Genomic DNA, 24964 nt, shown 5'->3' on the forward strand with positions numbered 1-24964 from the left:
GATCCTGGGTGTGGACATGGCACCACCTGTCAGGCCACACTGGGGCGGTATTCCACATGCCACAACTAGAAGGACCCACAACTAAAATATGCAACTATGCACTGGAGGGATTTGGGGAGAAAAAGGAGGAGAAAAAAAAAAAGAAGATTAGCAACAGTTGTTAGCTCAGGTGCCAATCTTTAAAAAAAAATTTTTTTAGCTAGTTAAGTCATATAGAAAATGTCATGTTCAATTCTCCCGCCTAATTTTTAAGAAATAAGTACAAAGCAGAGATCACGCAGAACAAGGCAAGACAATGTCAAATAAGAAGTGGAAGGAACTGAGCTTCTTTTGCTTGAAGAGAAAACTAAGACAGGCCAGGCTACTTTCTTCACTGTTTTTTTGTTTTTGTTTTTGAGGAAGATTAGCCTTGAGCTAACATCTGCTGCCAATCCTCCTCTTTTTGCTGAGGAAGATCGACCCTGAACTAACATCCATGCCCATCTTCCTCTACTTTATACGTGGAACGCCTATCACAGCATAGCTTGCCAAGCGGTGCCATGTCCGTACCCGAGATCCGAACCGGTGAACCCCGGGCCGCTGAAGCGGAACGTGCGAACTTAACCGCTGCGGCACCAGGCCAGCCCCTACTTTCTTCACTATTCGAACGGCATCATGTAGAAAGGAGAAAGACTTCTTCTGAGGAGATTCATAGAAGCTATGAGAAGAAAGGCTGTGTAACAATCAGTCGTATAAGGCTGTCTCCGGGTGTCTTCAAGAAGATATTGGATGTCAGTGATGCTTATATAGAATCCCAGCAAAGGGTGGGAGACTGAATTGTATGATTCAAAATTTCTTTTGTTTTTGAAAGGAAAATAAAAGCTCTCAATTTTGACTTAGTGAGAGGTATTGTAACTTTATAATACCAGTTAGCGGGTTTGCAAATTGTGAGAGTGATCACACCCTCTTGGGACCGGGCAGAAATCAGCGTGCTGGGACACATTCAAGATTGCGTGTCATTAAAGTGAAACAAAACCCAGAACCCGGGCGTGGGAATGCTCACCTATCCTGCTGCAAATAGTAACCAGGAGCTCCCCAACTGTCTTGGAGTCATCCACCATCACTGTTTTCACGGACCCATCCAGCATCCGGATTTTCTGAGGTCTCTGTTTCTTTTTGTATTCCAAAATATCCTAGAGCAAAACCATACAAACTTTTCACACTGCACCGGAAACGAGATAATAAAGTTGGACACTTCTTTAAAAAAGGAATTGTCCCTAGCACACTCTGATTTCCTCCTGAAAGTCCATGAGATTTTTGCCACTAATACAGAAACTCCAGTGCCAATTCTTTCCCACAGATTTCTTAACAACCTGATAGTGAAATTACACCCAGAGAAGTACTCTTTCTAGCTCACAATTACTGAAAAGCAACCTCCGAAAAGTGAGAGGAGCCTATGTCCTCCTCAAAGGCTGGGAATGATGACCTCTAAGGACAATCAGCAAAGGAAAGTTCCTACTTGCCTTTTAAAAAGACAGTAGTGTGCTTCTCCAATTATCCCTTAAAGAGTTGTAAGCAATTTTAGGTTATGAAGGAAATAAATAATACCCCCATAATTCTTCACAGTAGTAGTGTATCACATAGAAGTGGTTTTCACAGTAATGGCAAGACCAAACAGGGGTAATAAGTTCGGGAGTTGTTTTTAAATAAGAGACTTCTTTCTTTTACTATGCTTCTTAAAAATAGAATTATGGAGATAAAAATTAATTGGCACCACATACTTTGCTCTCACTTTATGGAGTCCTGACCACTCTGACAGGTGCATTCCATACACCAAAACCCATTATCTCAGAGGTTAAGTTGAACAGAACATTTATCACCTTTTTACTTGTTACCTCTCTCCACTTCCACAACACAACCATTTTTGTTGTTACTATTACTGATAGTCATTGAACTCACATCTAAAATGAACTTTCTTTTACAAAAACAAAACACTGATTAATATTCAATCTTTGATCACCTTTAGGATTATATTTTGGTTTTCCCTCTAATCTATCCTCACTTTCTATCACCACTCACCAGGAAACTTCTACATACTTTCAGGAAGATGCTGTACCTTACTTCACACCTACCAAGACCAACAACAGCCTGTAGAACTCGCTTAAAATACTAACCTCAAACTGCTTTAATTATTCTGTGGAGTAATTTGGACTGCTGATATTTTCTATCACTACCTGGACAGCCCTTACAAAGTGCATTACATCAAAACCATTAACAGATGCCCTTGAATCAAAATAGATTATTGGGTCTCTCCTTTCTTCTTCTTTTTTTTTTTTTTGAAGAAAACCGTTGGCTGCTATGGAAGGCCCAGGGACAAAGGGATGAAAAAACAAAAATGAGATCAACAGCATACCCCATTTCGCAACATGTAGTAATCCAGTGTTCTGCCCGCTTCCAGCCAAATTCCTTTCCTGGGGTCTTCATCCGAGAGAAACAGCCCATAGTCAGAAGCTGGAAGATAAACAGAAGGAAAACTAAGAGACGAAGTGATGATGAAGCCATCACTGACCCCCAGGCCCTGAGTCTGCTGACTTGGCAAGGATGTGGGTGTTCTCCTTCACCAGAGAAATGTTTCGTTTTGACAACACGAGCAGCCACTGGGACGAGGGCAGAGGGGGAGGAGTAAGAGGTGAGCTGCAAAAGCAACACCCACCAACAAGGTTCATGTTTCTTAAAATCAGTGGACAGTAGTTTTGTCTAAAATTTAGTGAAACACCAAGAACAAAGCAGTCTAAATTTCTTTCTAACTGAACTGGGTTTTACTCTCCATCACTTGTTATCAGAATCAGGCCAAGAACCCAGGAAGAATGATAAGACAGCTGGGAGAAACGAAGGAAGTGACCACTTCAGCCCAAGTCCACTTAGGCAAAGAGGGGCCAATGGAGGCTTTACACTTGGAATTATCCCTCCATCAGCCCAATACAGCATTATCAAAGGTAAGGAGGAGTTCCCTGTGAGATGAAGCTTCTGCCCCTCATACCACCAAATTACGAATAAAGTTGGAAAATTAAACTCTGCGTTCTCCATAGAAATCTCTTAATCTGACCCAGGAAGTACAAGAGGGTGGTGGCAGGAGGAAAGCAGTATCATTTCCTGTCTAAAGACTTTTCTCTTCCTGAATGTGAGTCAAGGAAACCTCAGAGACCCAGATGAGGGTCAGAGATCCTATTGTTTCTTAGAAAAACAACTTCAAGATCTATAAAGGTTTATATCTTCACTGGAGCTATTATAGCAAACCAACCCAAAGAAATTTTTTAAAATCTTGGAGAAAACAGAACTGGAAAAGTAAAGGCAAGAGAAATGATCAGACAACCAGATCTTGGAGAAAGACTGGGGATATGGGAAAACTTTATTTTTATTTGTGGGTAACCTAGAAATAACAGTGTTTTGAATAATAATGCTTTGAGACCAAAATTAGTCATTTTATGAGTAACAGATTTTTTCAAGAAGACCTATGTTCACCTATAATTATCTTTGAATATTTGATTTTTATACTTCTAATTTTTAAGATGTTTTATTTCATCTTCAAATGAAAGATTTATTAATTTGGGAGTAATCTCATTTCTCAAGTGTCAGTCAAACACTAAATAAAGGAAGGAAATGTCAAGAAGACAAAGGGAAATGGAAAATAAAATTGTATGAATGGCTTTTGTTTAAACTCAGGTTATTAAACCAAACATTAAACAAAATATATCTCAAATGCCATTTTTTTTTTAAGGTTTGAGATAAAGTTAATAAAGCTCCTTAGAGTCCTTGACATATAAGACCTGCCCTGGGTCGCGATGACAGTTCCTATCTTCTTCAGGCTGCTGGCAGTGGAGAGCTTCCATTCATGTGAAACAGGTCTCAAGATATACAAAAGCATTAATTGTTAGGGCAGCTTCATTTGCACGTTAGGGGTAAGTGAGATGACATATCAAAAAGTGACTTGTAAACTGCAGAGTGCAATGCTGAGGTATGGAAGGGTCATGACGATGGGCATGATGATGATGACGACTCAATGGCAGCTGTGGTCATTGTCATCCCAAGCCTCACACAGGAGTCAAGGAGTGTCCAGGCTAAGAAAACATTTCATTTGAGACATACACACTAGTGGGCTTGTGTACGACTCAGAGCCTCATTTCTGTAGCTACTAAGAACATACAAACACATTTCAAGAAGCCAGCAAATAAGCAACAGCCTACCTTGGCCAGTCTGTGCCTCAGGTACCCGTTCCCGAATGACTCGACATGCATCATACACCGCCGTAGATGGTTCAAATTGCATGGTTTTCACCACATTGCAGTGGCGGACACAAATCTTTAAGGACAGGGCCACCATCTTCCTGGATGATCTGAACTCTCACTTAGAATGTCTGGAAAGCACAGAAAGACACACCCTGATATTCATCATAATTATTCGTCTTGGAGAAAAAACGCTAGACTCAATCAGCTTTAAAAATCCAAAAGAGTATAAGAGCAATTAAAGAGAATGCTTTGGATAGAAACACAAATTAAAAAATAGATTTCAAAAATTTTAAAATAAGACAGCAGCATGCAGTCTCAGAGTTAACATTCCCACAGTGCAGCGAGTGCAGTCCTTGGGAAGAAGGAACCACAGAAGCTCACCAAGCCTCCTTCTCAAGGCTGCTCCCTACTTGGGGTTGCCTAAATGAGGTCCTCGGGAGTGGAATTTCCCAGGTTAATGTCCTCAGGTGAGAGGCCGAGAGCCTTGAGCACCCAAAGCTGTCTCCTCAAGGTGCCACTGTCAGCATCCTCAGTGCCCAGGCTTCCTTCCCACCAGCTCCCGGGGACAAGGATGAATCACCAATACGCTCTCAGGTGCTCCTCATGCAAAAAAGTTCCACCGCATCACTTACCAGACTTGGCTTCCAGGCCCAGCCCCATCACCAGGAGACTAGACATTCAAGCATGGCACTGTGGCCACTCTGCCTCAAATTTCCCCACAAATAAAGTAGCTACAATGATGTCAGCCCTGCACAATTCACAGAAGAACTGAATCCTGAGGGGACATCAATGCCAGGCCAATGCACAGCCATCACTAATGAGGCCAGAGCGGCCGAGTTTAAACACCCTCATTGCGCCAGACAGCTTCACCCTGTTCAGGAGTCTCCAAGTGAAGAAAATGCCAATTCAATTGTTATTTCATTCGTACAAACTACTGGGATATTTTGCTTCTCATCCAGTTTGATGGCTTTAGAAAATAGACAGGTTTAGACTAAGTTTGAATTATTTCATAAATGATTTCTTTTTAAAATTTAAGTCCTACAATTTAGTGCATTTCCTTTGAGTTGGCGGCTTGTGGTTTATTTCGACTATCTGCTCAATTCCATGGCCAGAAACTTACACCCCAACGCAAGCCAGCCTCTATCAATGCATGCCTTGGGCACAAGAAGGAGGCATCTTTCCTGCACCCGAGGAACCAACACAGATATACCTGGCTGACTGTCATCCTGGCCAGTAAGGGACTTTACAGTTAGTAGCTATTAGAATCCTAGAGCTGCACGGATAGCATAAATCCATGAGAATTTCAAGCTCACACTCCTTTCTTGTCCTTTATTAGAGAATCTACAGGTGATAAACCTGGACCCCAGCTCCCTTCAACCTTCTTTCCCACTTAAGAATGCATGTGCTGAGAAGTAACGAGGTGGCCAAAAGGCAGAGAGGCCACCAGGATGGCCAGGCCCAGAAACAGGAGTGGGTGCCTCCAGGGCGTTGCTTCTTAGCACGTTTGACTGGCTGCTGGCTTCCTGACAACAGGTGACTAGGTCACTTGGATACAGAGGACATTTTTAAACAGATGCTCTGGTGTCCATGGGCAGGGTGTACACACACTCTTATGAAGATTGTCCAACTGTAAAATCATTCTGACCTTGCTTACATTCTGAATGAATTATGTCTGTGAAAATATTCGTCATTTGAGAAACGTCAAGATACACTTCTCAAGAACAGCAGTGTTCACTGGGAATCTGCCCTAAACAGAATTAATTTACTACACCCTGGGCAGTGGCTGGATTGCTGACACAGCAGCAGAGTTCAAAATATCCGATGATTTTCCATCTACGATACTTAAAGCTATGCATAAAAGCCTCCACCCAACTCTTTTTCACAGGCATGTTTAATCAACCAACTTCCCAATTTGGGGGAAAATTCTAGGGATAAAATGACAAATTTGCTGTGATATAGATCACTCCATGGCTTAGTCTGTGCCCCGGGACTGGTGACAACTGTGGGGTTTCCTGAACCAGGGAACCATCAGTATGGCTGGTGGTGACAGTCAGTGGGGAAGGCCACAGAGCTCGATGTTGTCACGGACACCATTCATGGGATGAACCAGAGAGGATGAGATGGTTAAGCTCTGCCATTCCCTGGGAGTAGGAATTGGTGTAAGCATCCCAGCATGAAAGAAAGCTGCCCTTCCCAGGCTAATAACTGGGCTTTCTGAAGAATAAATGAAGGGTCCCTGAAGCCAAGTGACAGAGATTCAATCAAAGGGAAAGACAGAGCCATGACATGGGGCCCAGAGCAGAATGTGACAGCAGGACAGTAAACATGGGAGCTCAGAAGGAAGTGAAGACACACAGGAGCGAGGAAAAAGGGAGCCTGCAGGACCGAGCCTGGAGTGCAGAATCAATGAGCAACAGAGGAGAGAAGGCCAGAGTCTTGGGAAGCAGAGGAGAAGGAGAGAAGGAGGGAAGCAGGAAAACTACTGCAGTGAAGAAAAATCTCTATCCAAAACAACTGGGAAAATGAAGAAGCCATTGACTGCGGTTGGGGAAGCTGCTGGAGGCACAGGTTTGAGGTGAAAAGTCTCTAATGGGTTTCTTTGGGATGTATTCAGTGGGGAGGTGGAGCAGATCAAACACAAAGTTGGAGATGTGGGGGTGGGAGGGGGGAGGTGTCATCACATTTAAGTCCTTAGGACTAGGAAGATCATCTAGGGAGGAAGCAAGAGAGACACATCTAAGGACTGAGGCCTGGAACAACGTTCTAAAATGAGGAAAGTGAAACCTGCAAGAAGGCCTAGTGGTAGATGAGGGAGGAGAATGGAGAGAGAAGGTGAATCAAGCTGGAGGGAAAGATGAACAGCGCCAAATGCTGATCTCAGTTCGGGGAAGATGAGGACTGAGATATAACTGGATTTGGCAACTAGGAGGTCTCTGGCAGCTGAGATAAGATGAGGTTTGTGGAGGGGTGAGCCAGAGGAACGGTTCAGGAGAGAGATGAGGAGAGGGGCTGGCACAGCAGGAACAGACTCCTCTCCTGAGGAGGCCTGCTGGAAGGGGTGGAGGTAGCTCTGATTTATGCTTTTAAGGCTTTTTATCCATAAGTATGCATCACTTGGTTGCTGCAAACTCCTCATCTACATAAAGATGCCTACACAGACATGGTTTCTACCTTATCATGGCCCTAGCGGTAGTCCCAGGACAGCTAAGTGCCCCTCCTGGAGGCAAGTGCCTCACTGCACATGATCTCCCTTCTGGGCTCAGCCCACGCTGCTGCCTGGGTCTGTGTGAGAGGAGAGGAGTGGGTTAGTCTTGATTCAAGGTGAGGACACCAGACTAGCAATCGGTGGTCCAGGTTCAGTCCCAGGCCTGTGGATGCCTTGGACCTTTGGGCCATTACTTCCCCTCTTTCTGCTCTTCCGAGATCAAGATCTCCCATGAAAGGAGCTTCCTACCAGACACTTGATGCTTGGTCCACTATTCCCACAAGATCCCCTTGTCTCCTTATCCTAACATCTCACAAGGGAGGCCACACAATGGAGGCGACTATTCTTAGTTCAGGGTAGATGTTCAACAGAGCAAGGGACACCAGAGATTCACTACGAGGTTCATGTTCCCAACTTTCCTACCACCTCAAAACAACGACTGCAAAAAGCATCAATATCACTCTGTGGGAACACAGACGAAAAACCCAAACACCCCAATCAGTGACTCTGAAAGAGTACTGCACAGTGGCCGAAGACTAAAGGGCTCCAAGTTCTTCGTCCTACTCTTGGCTCCTGGTTCAATGATGACTCAGTGTTCCCAAGCATGAAGCATGAAACAAGACCAAACAACTTCCTTCATGGGAATGTTTAAAAAATGCAAATTATGTACATAAAAATGCCTTATAAACTATAAAATTACATATAAAGATATTTTTATTATTATCATCCAAGAGGATCACCCACATAGGAAAACCTCAGCGAGGTCTGAAATCAAAGTGCATGGTGACTTAGTCATCATTCCACAGGGAACGGGCTGAGCTGTCTCTAGCACCACTCACAACGGAATGAGATACTTGCAAAATGGACACTTGTTTGAATTGTGTCCTGACTTACGGCAAAAAGAAAGTAGGATTAAAGCATATAGCAACCTAGAAAGAGCCACTAGAGATGAGTGCGTGTCTTCAACACCTGTGAGAAGTCTCATTCCATATCCTCTGAAGCCCCGAGAAAATCAGGCAGCTCCGACAGCGTGAGCTCAATGCTGTGGTCAAGCTTGACGCGCCCTCTCCACTGTGATATTTTCAGGGCCGCACAGCATTGGCACAACCTGTAACTGACCCTAGGCCCACTTTTCTGTATCCTCTCTCTTCTGCTTACTCCTGTCTCTCCAGGCTGGGAGGCTAGGAGAGTTGACCAGGTTTCCTTTTCTGGTTTGGCTGCGAGAACGCTCAGAGGTCAATGTGTGTACTGTTTCTTGCACTGTTGTCACAGTCTAATCTGTCTCTATTTTATGATCCTACCCTTGTTATTCTTTTTCTTCTTCTACCTCAATTTGAATGTATGCTATCTTGTTGGACCCAAAGTCCTTTTTTTGGTTTGTTTTGTTTTCGCTAAAAGACAGGGTATAAATTCATAAAATATGCACTACTTTCCTTTTCATCATCTCTTCTCATTCTGACCATTTTTGCCTTGATTGCATGTGTGAAGGTCGTCTGGACCAACACAAACCCTTCTGTGCCATCCATTGTGGAAGATGAGCCAATGGAAGCAGTGGTGAAACCCAGACATTCTCCTTTTAAAGTCAACACTTTTCAGTCCCAGGGAGCTGTAAACAGTCCAGTATGATGGCAACAGTGCTGACTGCCCAGGCTCACCCCAGTCCACCCTGGGACAAACAAGCCCAGCTTAGCCAAGGCCTCCTCCTCTCTGAAAGAAATGCCCACCATTGGTCAAGATGAGCAACCACCCCTTGGATCTCTGCCCTGATAAGTGAGGCCCACACGGTGCTCCAATGCTACTCCTGCCTTACCAGCTGCCACCCTGAGCTGGTTACTTAACTGCGTTCTGCCTCGGTCTCCTCCTCTATAAAATGGGAGATAATAATAGATCTATCTATAAGGTTGCTAGAGAACTAATTAAGTTAATACATGTCAAAGGCACATAGGAAGTGCCAGGTCAGGGTTTGTTATTATTAGATAAACACTGGAGCAGTATACGGTATCCAGCCACCACCTGAGCTGCAAAATTCATTTTATTGTTTATTTTGCATCTATTTTATACTAGACACTATTACAGGCATTAGGGAGCAAAGACAGACAAGATTCCTGCACAGATGGAGCTGTCCTTCTAGTAACCATATTCACTATACAGTTCCTGTGTTCTTCCTTATTCAAGTCATACATGTCTTTTCTAGACGCAGAACTACCTAAGGACGAGCCGTGCAGCTGAGTGCGTTTCAGAGTAGGTAACTCCTAACACTAGGCTGTTCTCTCACATGTAAGGCAGATTCCCTCAACCCCTATGGGGCAGGGCTGGCATCACAATAGGCCCCTAGGACTTGCCAATGAACTCTGCCCTGGGGCAACCTACGGGAGACGCTGCTGGCTCTGCATATTCCCCTACAGAGCAGAGGTGTGCCACTCAGCTGGCAGGACCACAGGCCCAGGCCACCACACCTCAGTGGGACCCTAGATCTTCAAGAGAGTAAGAGCTGCCCGCCATCCCTGTCCTTTCCCTCCAGCCACTGACTCCATTCTGACCCCCTGGAAGACTGCTGCACTCAATTACTATGGCTGTACCCACCCCCTTCTTTACATCTGTTCCTCTCTCAGCAGGCAAAATACAGCCCTGTTTGATAACAGCATGTATCACATAACTGAATGACAGCATAAAATGTGGGCCTATATAAAAGCTATCATTCATCTGTGTTTACATCTCAATCTCCTGTGAACAATTCTGCTCTCTCAAAGAAACGTGCGGAAAAGAGCTTCCCTTTCTCCGCATCGTTCATCTGCTCCTCTGCAAGGGAGGAAGGGGAGTAGCTCATCTGACAAGCAAGAACCCATCACGACTGGGTCATGGCTACTCAGGGGTGCCTCAAAAGCAAAAGCCAGGGTCTTGGCCTCCGTCTTGCCTTCTTGGGCTGTCGGCGCTCAGGTACCTTGGGGCTCACCTTGAATATTCAGATTTCATATACTGAGCCCACCAGGCACACACAGGTGCCTATCTGTCACCATTCAGGAAGGTCAGTCACATCAACCATTCACTGGGAGCCAGGCGTCTTTAAGTCAAGGAGGAGCTAGGAGGAAAGAAGGTAGAATTTCCCATTTTGGTCTCATCTCTAGTCTAGCTTTAACAGGGAGCCACAGGCCTCCCTTAATAATCTTTTCTCCCCGCTGGGCCCCTCACATCTCTTCCCAACCAGTGAAAACCCAGAGGTCAGAGGCCGAGTGGAGAGGCTCCCCTAGTCCCCACATCCACAACTTGTGAGAACTCCAGCTAATAAGCAGCTCAGGGAAACAGTAAGTGAACACAGCTGATGTGGTTTTTCCATATGGCTAACAGCCCACTTAGAAAGAGACCAGGATGATCATGCTTCTGTTCTGCAACCAGAGTGGGGAGACGAGAAAACCAGAAAAAACATTCACATAAGAATCTTTAGTTCTCCTTCAGGGAGATATAGGAAGCCAGGGATATTATTTGACTTTGAATACTTCAACTAGAAATCATCATCATTAAAAGGTCAGGTGGTAAACTGGCACCCAGGGCTGCTTTGCAATCGCCATGTAAGCCCCTTACCCCATAGGGCTACCACTATGTATTCTTGCCTATCCCCAATACACCAGCGCTCAGCAGTAAGATATCTACACAACAGTATCAGGAATACATTTGCCATGAGAGGTGCTACTGTCCTCTAAGAGGCAGGACTGTCTCATTATAGCCACCTCTGAGTCTTGAGGCTCTAGCACAGTGTCCACCACACAGTAGATGCTTAATAAATGTTTATGGAATTAATATGTACTCCATGGAAAGATTTACACAGATTTTTTTTTCTAAATTAGTCATTAGGAATTATCCACACTAACATCATGACTGAAGGATGAACAGAAGGCAAACGCCCAGCAGACACTACTATTTCTACCCATTAACAGCCTGCTCCACAGACCACAGCAGCTTACCCTCATGGCTTACAAGATGAAATTCTCCAACTTGGCAAATGAGAAATGCAAAAAAGAACTAAGGCCACATCACTCAGGAGTACTTGGAAGCTCCCTGAGGGCAGGGACCATGTGTATTGCTCACTATAAAGTACCTGCCACAGAGAAGAGCTCAATGAGTATTTATTTAACTAACGCATGGATGGAGGGGCAAGCCAGCAGTTTTACCCCCACCAAGAGAGCCAAAGAGAGTACCCACAACATGAGAATACAGAATGATGGGGAAAGATCTTTGATACTGTTTTCCATTTTCAGATGAAGAAACTAAAATTTGAGATCAAGAGACCTTCCCAAGGTCACACTGCTAGAAAACTGCAATCAGACCTTCCCACATTGTCACAACAAACAGAGACGGCTACACACGAGGTACGATTAGAGCCTTATCAGGAGCCCCCCAACTTACCCTCCCATCTCCAGTTGGATACTGGCACAGGCACCTGAAATTTCATCAAGTATATTGTTGGTCATAAAGATATGTTCCCAGTTAAATCTCACTGTAAAAGTGGCTATCTGCATTTATCACCTATCACTGTCTTAGAATGCTAAATTTCAGACACTTCCAGACAAATTAGCTGAAAGCTACCCTTTATTAAAGATGATCACTAATTACCAGGAAATTGTGACGGAGGAGGAGCAGCGCATTGCAGACCAACCCAGAACTCTGGCACTGCTGAGAAAGAGCAGTGAGCAGGAAGGGCAGGAAGGTGATCTGCCAGAAGGAAGGGGAGCAGACACCTGTGTTTTCATAGCATTATACTTTTGCTTTGAGCTGATGTTTAATGCACAGGACATTTTGAAATGTATGGGTAATCAGGTTCAAACTGCTTAGGCCGAGGATCAGGGCCCCCATCCACCCACTTCCCATCTCCCACTCCCAGAACTCTCCATCTTAATGAAACTGATGCATTTTCAATCCCAGCAAAACTGCCTTAATTATTTTAGCCTGTGTCCTGCCTCTGTTTGAAATGTACCCCCTGCTCTCCAGTTCTTTGCAGTTACTCACCCTTCAAGCCCAGCATGGAGTTTTGCTTCTTTATACTAGTCTTTCCAACCATCCTGGCCAGCAGGACCCCTCCCCTCTCCCAGGCTCTCAGAGCACTCATCTGTGATCCTTCCTCCAGCACTAGCCCTCCCAGGCTCAAGTCCCCACTGAAACAACAGGACAGGCTACACCTAACACTCATGTGGCACCAAAGAGTTCCATGGCACTTTCAGAGATGTCTTTTCACCTGATGTACTCAACAGGCTAGAAAATAGATTTATTTTTTTGCATTCCATTTCACAGATAAAGACAAAGGATCTGGGGGGATAAGTAAATTCCTGGCCTGTGTATGGGATATACTGTCATTTCCTGTCAGACCACTGAGAAGGCTGTGTTGGCCTTCCAGAAATCTCACTGTTCACCTATGGTTGCCAAGACAGCTGAATACATGATCTATACGTATTAGTCCTCTCAGAGTCTACCTTTCAGTCTTGCTATTTTCTTCTTCTTACAAGTTAAAGAAAGAATGTTCCAAAGTGAACTCTGGTTTGAATTCTTTTACACCCTAACTCATTCAAATGATTTGAGGCTGTTTACAAAAATAGATGTGATATAAAAATAAAAGGTCAGGTCTCAGAAAAAAACAGAAGAAAAATAAAAGTGAAGGTCAAGATCAGGAGAACTGTGAATTATTTACCGTTTGTTTGAATAACTTGGAATAAATCCTATTATTTGTTTTTTTCTGGCCCTTGGTGACAAGCCCATAAAATCTCAGGAAAGCAGATTCTCTAGGCTGCTGCTGATGCTGATAAACACAGGCTTTGTCACTAAGGCACACATCACCGGGATGGGGACAGATAGACTAGCTTTTACTTATAAAAAAAAATAGAGGGGCTTTGTTCTACAAAGATCTGGAAAAAAATAATTCAGTGTGTTCCAGACTGAACCTGGAAGAATGTGTGAAAAGAACTGCACACAAGTTCCTTCTCAGGTCATCTTTCTCCCGCTTGTGCTTAACCGAAAGCTAAAAGAGCATGCATGCGTCTGACTGAAGACTATGTGCCACAGCAGGGGACTTAGATTGGGAAGTGACAGCACAGACCATCGTGTTTGGTTCACATAAGAAACTGGAGAAATCCCCCACTTCCTAGCTCCATTCCCCTTCACTGACAGGGTCTTCACCCAGCCCTCCGACCAGTGAATAAAAGGCTGAAACCCACAACATCAGACATAGCTCAAAAAAGCCATAGTGCACGGCTTTGGCAAGGACAAATTCTGACAAAAAGAGAAAAGAACATATTCTTGCTGCTTATCTATGTTAATCCATTAACCACAAATCACAAGGGCACTTCTATTAAAGATCAGACCTAAAAATCTGGCATTTATGTGGACAACTGAAACAAACCAAGGAACGTGAGCAAAATTTACATTTCTAGAGATTCAAAGCCCATCCATGTATTATCACAGCACCAATCCAGCAATCAGCACACCAGATTAGATTTTCCAAAGGACCCTCATTTTCTGTGGCCACTTATTCCAAGATCACCCTCATTCTGTATCTATAATTTGTATGTAATGCTTCAGCTCAACTAAATACAGCTTGTGGTATCCCCAACCTCAGACTTGGACGTCATCAAGCCCAGCTCTCCACGGGATCAGTCAATCTTTGCTGTAACTCTCCCATTCTCCTGAATGTAACAAGTAATAATACATATATTTTTTAAATTTCTTAAATCAATAATAGCAGCAAACATATACAAGCGATTATGTGCCTGCCACTGATTTGAAGCCCTTTTTATAGGTCAACTCACTGAATCTTCAACTTAATCCCAGCTAAGGAGTTTAGACTTCACCCAGGCAAGACACCCAGGACACAGTGGTTACGTGGCTTGATAGAGGCCACTGGGCTGGGGGCTCTGCCTCCTGCTGTGTGCTGTTTAAAACAGGAAGGAACATGGAAAAATAAATGTAGTGCTTGTGCTAGAGCAGTAAAATGGAGGAAACATATATTAATAATGTCTTTTACAATTTAACTGCCACGTGTTGCATTAATACATGTCATACACCGTACTAAGCGCTTTACTTAATTATTCCGTGTGAGAGAGGTCCTATTTACCCTGGATAATCAGGCTTAAGAGGTTATGTCTCCTAAGTACCAGACAAACCCAGGAGGATGGGGAGGTTTAAACCCCGGTCTGTCAGAATCCAGGCTTCCACATCTGCCCCACCACCCGACAAACATAAGCACCACTAACTAACGTTTTGACACAGCTGCCTCCCGTGTTTGTGTGTAAATTTATGCAGTTGAGGTGACACACTGTGTCTAATTCTATATCCTATTTCCTCCATTCTAAGTACATAATAATTATTTCCCACAGCATTGCAAACTTTTTTAGCAACATCATTTTTAATAGATATATAATATTGCAATGCAAGCTGTCATAATTTAGCTGTATCTTTATTTTTGTGTATATCAGCTACTTGTAAGTTTTCACTATTATAAATAAGGCTGCAACAGTATTTTTCTATTTAAAAACTCTTGGTTTTATTTCAGATTTTCTTAAGCTAGATTTTTTTTTTTTTTTTTAGGAATCATCAGTATTTTTAAAGAGCAACCCAAAAGATATTAAGACAACAACAAAAAATGAAATCTGAATGTACAGATATCAGCAGTTTGATTTATGGGTTAGCTAGATGAATATGCATTAACAACTGGGAAAGCCAATAATCAATCTAGATTTTATAGTTCAATCTACCCCACAGAATGACCTGCTAGCAAGGGCTCAGGCTGCAAGGAACCGTGTTGAAAGACCAGGTTGACAGAGGCATGAAGAGGGAAGAAAACATCTGGTGTGGGGAATAAACCAGATTTAGAGAAAAGAGGCAGAGTTAAGAGAGATGCTTAACATAAATTTTAAAATATATTGCAAATAGTGGAAATGACAGATGGAAGAAAAAAGGATTGGACTAGACTTTACTAAAGAAAATAGTGTGGATGTGCATGGTAAATATCAATGCTTTGCTTTCTGTAAGCCCAAGTTTCTGGAACTGCCTAGCAGATCAAACCAGAATTGCAAAAAGGATATTAACTAAATTGAAGTGCTCTGATGGAGCACTATTTTCCTATACTTAATAAAAAAAAGCCAAATCAAAACTCTTGCCAATTTCATCAGTGAGTTATGGACAAGATTTACATTCCCAAATGACAAAACCAAATCAAATTTAAGTTTGTATATATAAATATTACCTTATCCAGAGCACAGGGAAGAAACAAACACGTCCCCATGGGAGAAGACATGAAATGATGGACTCTCAACAGCATAGGCGAGTATAGCATAATATGTTAAAGGATTATTTTAAGATAGTGTCACATTTATTATCTGTCTCCACAACCTGACTTGCTCTTGGAAAATAATTTCAAAAACAAATATTATACTTAAGATGAAGCTGGAAAAATAACAGAAGAGGTACAGAGACCAGTCAAGACAGAAGGAGACAAAGAATAAGGATCTCTAAAGAAATGGCAGGACTGAAGAATTCCCTGACTTTGAAAGTGTGAGGGCCCCATCTATAAGAATTGTGCTACAATATTTTGTCATCTGTCAATGCTGGCTTATAAAATTGATGTTAGTCTTGCCCTCCCTCATAACACCTAATGTGGTATTATGGGTTGAATCGTATCCCTCTAAAATCCATATGTTCAAGCTCTAATCCCCAGAACCTCAGAATGTGACCTTATTTGGAGACAGCGTATTTACAGATATAATGAAGTTAAAATGAGGTCATTAGGGTGGACTCTAATCCAAAATGACTGATGCACTCATAAAAAGGGAGAATGTGGGCACAGAAGTGCACAGAATGAAGACAATGTGAAGGTGGCCATCTGTAAGCCAAGGAGAGGGGTCTGGAACAGAGCTCTCTCTCATAGCCTTCAGAAGGATCCAATCCTGCCAACACCTGGATCTCAGACTTCTAGCCTCCAGAACTGTGAGATGATCAATTTCTGTTGGTTAAGCCTTTTAGTTTGTGGTACTTTGTTACGGCAGCCTTAGCAAACTAATAAATTTAGGCAGGCTTATGATGGTTTAATTCAGATTTTAATTAGGACAATTTTCCTAAATATAGGAAATTAGTATGATTTTGACATAAATTGATTAACAGTAGCATCAAATATATGTAGTAATCTATGGGGAAATTATAGACACACTGTGTTTATGAACATGTAAACATAGGAACAGAAGCAGTTATTGGTGTAGGCAAAGGCATAGGCACATGTATATGGATATATTCTGCCCAAGGTCACAAAGCTAGGAAGCGATGGGGGTGGGACTCTAACCTGGGTATGTCTGCCTCTAGGGTCCATGGCCTTGCTACAGTACTGCTCAACAAAACTAAACTGCACTGTCGAAAATACTTGTCACAGTAGGATGGTATGATTGAAGATATAGAATGTAAGGTTCTTACAGGCAAATATGGAAGAGACTATGTAAGCATTGTATTGGAGTGGTAAAACTATATTTTTTTGGTTTATTTTGGCTTTAGTTATAGTTTATACACTTTTTTCAGAAATTAAAATAAACGAATTCAACTCCAACACAATACCACTTTCAATTACTCTAATCACTGAGTAATTGAAAATTACTCAGTAATTGAAAATTGAAAATCCTGAAACTGAATGGCTCTCTTCCTTGTAAGATCATCCTCTCCATTGTATAAAGGGACAGGAAGCACCCTAGGCCTTTTTATGCCAGGCAATTTCATAAAATGTTCCATTCCTCAACTGAGTCATTTTCACGACCTTCTGTGGAATCTTCCCCCACATTCAACACAACTACTAGGGCACAAGTGTCTCCTAGACACAGTGAGAAGACTCAGATCCCAGGTCTACTGTGAAAGCAACAGAGGTGGTGACAACTGGTCATTCAGTAACTATTTACCAGTCACTTATAATGTACATGATACTGCACTGAGTGCTTCAGGGGAATAAATGAAACGTAGTAAGGCCGGTCCTGCATTCAATGGGCTTAAACGCTCACAGTATACATATGAACCCACCCAGAGAGAGGAGATTCTTAGGAGGTAACCAAGGAGTTTCAAAAAGATAGACACAATGACAAGAGGACCAGAAGTACCCATAGGATAAAGAGACAACTAACATTACGCTGAGAGTGAGATAGAAGCTGAGTCTTAAACAATGGACAGGATTTGGGTAGATGAGGGAGAAGGGTAGCGTTCCAGCCAGCCTCAGGTGAAGTCACCCTTCCACCTTGGGGAAGTTCTACTCTTTGTTCAAGACTCAGTTTGTCACGTCCTCTACTCCTCTCTTAGACAGTATTCACCACCCAGGACTTGGTGACCACCAGGACTCCAGGCCCAGCACAGAACCTGGCAAAGGTGTAGACATTCCATAAAGACTGAACACGGAATGAGTAACTGTTTCTAAGCGTGCTTTCCACATGTAACAGTGAGCTCCTTGAGGGCCAACAACCATTTCTTATTATCCTCAGCACCTGGCAGATTTTTAGCAACTCTGAAGAACAGGTGGATGCAATTCCTCCATCTGATTTCCCTCCTTTTTATTAGAGAGGAACAAGCATCAGAAAGAAATTCCAGCTCTGATAAAAAAAAAAAAATTAGGCAAGTTCCTTCAGATTTAAGATTTATGCTAATATTGCTACAATCTATCGGCAAGTGTAAAGCATATTCCTTCCACTGTCTTGATTGAGACAAACCATGTTATGGAGAAAACAAATTTGGACACGGGGTTCAAACACATGGGTCTGAATGGCAGTGCCACCACTTAGGAGCTGTGTGATGTTTCGATTCCAGGGTTACACATACTCTCAGTCTCAGTTCAAGCAAAACTCACTTAACAAAATATATAGCAAAGACCTTACCATTGGAAAAGTCTAATCACAGTGTTAGTTGCTATTATTATTAATACCTAATATGCTCTGCCTGGATTAAAACAAAATATATGGAATTCTAAAGGGTATTTCTTCCCCCAAAAAAGATACGAAGACAGACAGTTGACAGTTAGGCTGGTGGAGGGGTTAGGAAAGATAACAGCTCTTTACTAAGAACCAGCTTAATACGCCCTGCCTGAGCAAATCTTTTCTTTTTCCTTGCCCAAAAGATAGTCAGTGGGATAATTTATGGCTCAAATTTCAGATGGAGAAAAATTTTAAACCAGGGGGGTGCTGTGGCTGCTCTAGTTCTAAATTCTTATGTAGAACTCATTAAAAAGGAGAGACAGACAACTAGGTTTCAGTCCTGACTCTGCTTCTCACTATGGCAGGAAGCCGACTACTTCAACTGGAACAGGGTACAAAATGCTTGTTTCTTAAGGAACGCATTCGCTCATTCATTCATTTAACCACACATGGTCATTGAGTGTCATTTACTACACTAGATGCTGCTCCTCATACAGAGAGGAGCTCAACAAGCAATACAGAGTGATGAGTCTGGAGTAAGAGCCAATGCTGCTCTGATCATGAAAGTCCTTCCAGCGTCTAAATGATTCTAGGATGAAGTCGGGGCTCTAAGGGTTCAGGTGGCTGGGAGTCCTTGAGGCTCCTGAAGGGGTTTCAAGATTAGTCTGGGTCCTTATGGACCTTCCCAGGCAAGAGCTAAGTCAGTGTGTTTCAGTCAGCACAGGAATGGCCTCTGGCACAAGCAAGCAGTTGCAGTTCAACCGTAGCACCACCCCACACAGTGGCACAAGTCCTCAGCGTGACATTATGCCCTCTGTAACAACTGAAGCCCTAAAACAGCTGCTGGGGTTGTCCATAAAACTCTGAGGATAAATTTCAATTTGCATCCAAGAAAAAGGGTAGAGCATAAATAACTTCGAACCAACTCTCTTGGGGACTTTGTGACCACTCTGTCTTACTGGTGGTCCAATGGCAGCACCGTCATCCCTGTGACCCACATATCATCACAGCTCCTGATGAAGCTGGAGTTGACATTTTGCATCATTACCATTGTGTGTATGACTGTAAATAAAAAATATCTCACTATGAAACTATCAAACTTGAAAAGATGATAGATAATGATTATTTGTGCTAGGGAAGGCATTCTGACTTAAATAAGAATTGACTGAGCAAGCCCTCTTAAGAATTCCTATCTTGAGTCCCACTGTTTGTCTTTAAGCCCTCCAGGGACTGCTGCCTTTAATTTTGGCTCCCCCACTGAGGACAGTCATATGGGCCCTGACATAAGAGTGCTCAGTTGGCACCATTATTTCAGTGGATTTCAACTTATTCAGGGTTGGTCTTGATTTTTTAAATTTCATGGCCCCATGTTTCAAAAAGATTTTCTTTACCCCCAAACCACATACATTTCTAACAATCAACTTTCCAGTTTCCAGTCACCAAACACCTGTCCCCGATCAGAAGGTATAACCACTTTCTCCACACAAGCTGCAGGAACTCAAGCCAAGTAAAAAAAGCATAATTTTCGCTTTGCCTGCCTTCAGGATTTCTGACATAGAGAAAGCATGCTCAAGGACCTTCCAAGCAAAGAAGCACTGCTTTGTTCCCATGATCCCTGGCCAGGCCCCCACTCTCCCCAAGAAAGGCAGGTGAGCACCTAGTGGGGCTGGGCTCTGGACTGCCGCAGGGGTCACCATCCATTATCATGGCTGTCAAGCCAGAGCACGGGAGACACCAAGTGAGGCAGGCAGGGCTAAAGCCAAGACTGGAAGAAAGGAGGCATAAAGGAAGCAAGAGAGACCAGGTCCAGAGAAGGATGGGAAGCTGGATGGGAGGGAAGCTGTGGGACACATAGGAAACTGCAAGCCAAACTTGTCTATTTGCCTTTCGGGGAGCAATTACATGTCCATGTTTCCCCTGACTGCTACTATCCTGGGTGAAAAAAGGCTGGCTAAATATTTCAATGCCCCAGAAAAAAGCAATTCTTATAATGAAAAATCCTTTTTTTCCTGAGTTTTCTTCTTTTCTGTTTATCTTGTGAAAGACACATATAGAATTTGCTGAGGAAAAACAGTCTCTTCATTTTCTTCCCCACGCCAGTGGTGAATCTCTCCATGAGCCAGTCTAAATGTCAAAAGAAAAAGGCATCTTCTCAGGAAAATATAAATATTTATAGACAGCATTATTCCATCACCCCTGAAATGTTCAACAGAGCTATTTCTCCATTCTCTTCTTTATTGATTTAGTTATATGGTACATAATAATCAGAAAGCAAAAAAGGTAACTGTTAAACTCAAGTCACCAGGTCATGCATCAAGTAAATGCAGACCAAAAACTATATATATATTCATTAAATCTCTTTGCGATACATCCCCAGAGAGCAGTAACAGAAACAAGAAATCAATGTCAAAAGAAACCTGGTCTCGGATCATTGGAGAGTGGCTGCTCAAGTGCTCCTTCTTCTGTAATGAGACCATCCAAGTCTGTGGGATTCCTCTTCTGAGATATATGCTCTTAGGGTTAAGCTCCACCAGTCTGACTGTGCGGTCAGTAGGAAACAGTGGAAACATAGTGGGATGATCATAAAAACAAAAGTTCCAGCGGGGTCAAGTTTTTACTCAGCTCTAAAAACATTTGAGTGGCCCTTCTCAACTTTCTTGCCCTCTCTTAGACTTAGAAGGACTTAGAGGTCATCCAGTCTAAAATTCAGGTCTGTTTCTGGATCCCTTTTCTGGCACCTAGAGTCTGGCTCTACCTGCATGGACTGTCTTCTTCCTCAGTGATAGCCAAGATGGGAATATGCAAGAACTATGATTAGTCAGTGCCGTATTTCCACAGCCCTTCTAACAGTTACGAAAGAGATCACATTGTATTACCAATTAGCTCTATCAGCTTTATTAACATTTTTTTGAAAACCATTTAATGTAATCCATCACATCAACTAAAAAAGAAAAATCACATGATCATTTCAATAGATGTAGAAAAAGTATTTGACAAAATCCAAAACCCATTCATAATAGAAACTCCCAGAAAACTAGGAACAGAGGGGAACTTTCTCAATTTGATAAAGATGATGTACAAAAAACCCTTCACCTGATATCATACTTAATGGTAAGAAACTCAAAGCTTTCCCACTACAATCAGGTACAAGGCAAGGATGTCCCTTTTCACCACTCCTTTTCAACATGACACTAGAAGTCTTTGCTAATATAACAAGTCAAGAAAAGGAAATAAAAGGCGTACAGATTGAGAAGGAAGACATAAAACTGTCTTTGTTCACAGATGACATGACCCTCTATGTAGAAGATTCAAAAGAACAGGGAAAAAACCTTCTGAAACCAATAAGCAATTACAACAAGGTTGCAGGATATAAGGTTGATATACAAAATCAACTGCTTTCCTATATACCAACAACGAACACGTGGAAACTGAAATGAAAAACAATATCATTTACATTAGCCCCTCCTAAACAAAATACTTAGGGATAAATCTAACAAAATATGTACAAGATCTATATCAGGAAAACTACAAAATTCTAGTGAACAAAATCAAAGAACTAACTAAATGGAGAGAGATTTCATGTTTATGGATAGGAAGACTCAATATTGTCAAGATGTCAGTTCTTCCCAACTTAATTTACAATTCAATGCAATCCCAATCAAAATTCCAGCAAGTTATTTTATGGATATCAATAAAGTGACTCTAAAATTTATGTGGAGTGGTAAAAGACTCAGAATAGCAAACACGATATTGAAGGAGAAGAACAAAGTTGGAAGACTGACATTCTCTGATTTAAAAACTTACTATAAGGCTAAGGTTATCAAGACAGTGTGGTGTTGGTGAAAGAACAGACAAATAGATCAACAGGACAGAATAAGAAGCCAGAAACAGACCCCATAGATGTAATCAACTGATCTTTGACAAGAAAGCAAAGGCAATGCAATGAGGCAAAGAAGTCTCTTCAACAAATGGTGCTGGAACAACTGGACAACCTTATGGAACAAAATGAATCTAGACACAGACTATACACCCCTCACAAAAATTAACTCAAAATGGATCATAGACCTAAATGTAAAGCAAAACTATAAAACTCCTAGACTATAACATAGGAGAAAACCTAGATGACCTTGGGTATGGTGATGACTTTTTAGATACAACACCAAAGACACTATCCATGAAAGAAATAAATGATAATCTGAACTTCATTAAGATTAAAAACTTCTGCTCTGCAAAAGACAATGTTAAGAGAATGAGAAGGCAAACCATGGACCGGGAGAGAATATTTGCAAAAGACACATCTGATAAAGGACTATTACGCAAAATATATAAAGAACTGTTAAAACTTAAGAAAATGAACAACCTGATTAAAAAATGGGCCAAGGACCTTAACAGAAACGTCATCAGACAAAATACACAAATAGCAAATAGGGATATGAAAAGATGCTTCATATTATATGTCATCAGGGAAATGTAAATTTAAACAACGAGATATATACCTACAGGAATAGCCAAAATATAGACACTGACAACATCAAATGCTGATGAGGATGTGGAGCAACAGGAACTCTCACATATTGCTGGTGGGAATGCAAAATGTTACAGCCACTTTGGAAGACAGTTTTCTTACAAAACTAAACATACTCATACTATACAATCCAGCAATTAAACTCCTTTGTATTTGCCCAAAGGAGTTGAAAAGTTATGTCCACACAAAAACCTGCACAAGGATGTTTAGAGCAGCTTTATTCATAATTGCCAAAACTTGGAAGCAATCAAGATGTCATTTCGGTAGGCGAATGGACAAATTGTGGTACATCCAGACAATGGAATATTATTCACCAAAAAAACAAATGAGTTATCAAGCCACAAAAAGACATGGAGGAACGTTTAATGCATATTACTAAATGAAGGAAGTCAATCTGAGAAGACTACGTATTGTATAATTCCAACTATATGACATTCTGGAAAAGGTAAAACTGGGGATACAATAAAAAGATCAGCGGTGGTGGGGGAGGGAGATAAATAGGCGGAACACAGAGGATTTTTAGGGCAGTGAAACTACACTGTATGATACTATAATGACGGATATTTGTCTTTGTATATATGACCAAACCCATAAAATGTCAAGTACCAAGAGTAAACCCTTAGGTAAACTATGGATTTGATGTGATTATGTGTCAATTTAGGTTCACCCTTGGTTAAAAAAAAGTACCATTCTGATGAGTGATGTTGATAATGGGGAAGGCTATGCTTGTGTCGGGGAGACTATGCAAGTGTGAGAGCAGGGGTATATAAGACATCTTTGTACCTTCCTCTAAATTTTATTGCAAACCTAAAACTCCTTTTTCCTGGAGATAAAATTCTCTGAATTCACTTCTCTTGGGTACATACCTAAGAGTGGAATTGCTGGGTCATGTGGTAATTCTATGTTTAATCTTTTGAGGAACTGCCAGACTGTTTTTCCTAAGCAGCTGCACTATTCACATTCCCACCAGAAGTGTATGAGGGTTCCAATTTCTCCACATCCTCCCCAACACTTGTTTTTGTCTGTCTTTTTACTTATAGCCATCCTACTAGGTGAAGTGATATCTTGTGGTTTGGATTTGCATCTCCCTCACGACTAATGATGTTGAGCATCTTTTCATGTGCTTATTGGTGATCTGTATATCTGCTTTGGAGAAGTATTTAATCTAATCCTTTGTCCTTATTTTAATTAAGTTATTTGCCTTTTTGTTGTTGGGTTGTCAGAATTCTTTATATATTTTGGGTACCAGACCCTCAACAGACATATGATTTGCAAGTATTTTTGTCCATTCTGTAGGTTGTCTTTTCACTTTGTTTATATAGTGTCCTTTGATGTCCAAATGTTTTAATTTTTATGAAGTCCAACTTACCTTTTTCTTTTGTTGCTTGTGCTTCTGGCGTCATACTTTAAAAACCATTTTCCAATTCAAGGTCATGATGATTTATGCTTATGTTTCCTTCTAAGAGTTTTAGCTCTTACATTTTGATGTTTGATCCATTTTAATTTTTTACATATGGTATGAGGTAAGGGTCCAAATTTATTCTTCTCTAATCAGCTTTTAAAATTAAGAAATACCTTTCTCCTAACTTTCATTAATGGTGGAGGTGGCAAGAAAGGCAAGAATTCCCAACCCAAGATTAATTTACAATCACGAAGAGAAGATAACAACTGAACTTTCCCTGATGGGTCTGAAATTACCTTCAATAATTGTAGAATCTAGCGTTTTGAACATTAATTGGGGTGGAGCTCTGTGATTTTCAAATGACTAGCCAAGTAAAAGGTGTTAAGGAACACCATTGTCAAACCAACAAAATCATTTAAATAAAAAATTACTAGATACCAGCCATTTAGCCTACACTCTGCTAGCCCTTAATGTATTGTATAAACACAAACACAGTCCCTCACCCTAAAAGTCTAATCTGCTAACTTGGGAAATAAGGCTGTTTTCCCAAGAAGCAGTTCAATCTCAAAGAATGAAGTAGTTAAATTATGTAAGCCTTTAAAAAAAAAAAAAAAAAAAAAAAAGCCAAACTTCTTTTAGGAGACATATCTTATA

The 24964-nt window shown here is 41.6% G+C and overlaps 1 protein-coding gene across 13 annotated transcripts in view; it reads right to left on the reverse strand.

The window, feature by feature from the left end:
* TLN2 (talin 2) overlaps nucleotides 1-24964 on the reverse strand; it is a 418570-nt gene that overhangs the window by 186933 nt on the left and 206673 nt on the right. For all 13 annotated transcript variants that reach the window (XM_070578546.1, XM_070578544.1, XM_070578536.1 and 10 more), the window contains 3 exons: nucleotides 4224-4393; nucleotides 2393-2490; nucleotides 1043-1172 (listed from right to left, as the gene is read on the reverse strand). In XM_070578546.1, the coding sequence (XP_070434647.1) occupies nucleotides 1043-1172; nucleotides 2393-2490; nucleotides 4224-4359 (364 nt within the window). In that variant the 5' untranslated portion in view covers nucleotides 4360-4393. The remainder of the gene's footprint in view (nucleotides 1-1042; nucleotides 1173-2392; nucleotides 2491-4223; nucleotides 4394-24964) is intronic.

The sequence above is a fragment of the Equus przewalskii genome, chromosome 1 (assembly GCF_037783145.1).
Source record: "Equus przewalskii isolate Varuska chromosome 1, EquPr2, whole genome shotgun sequence".
Classification (NCBI taxonomy): domain Eukaryota; kingdom Metazoa; phylum Chordata; class Mammalia; order Perissodactyla; family Equidae; genus Equus; species Equus przewalskii.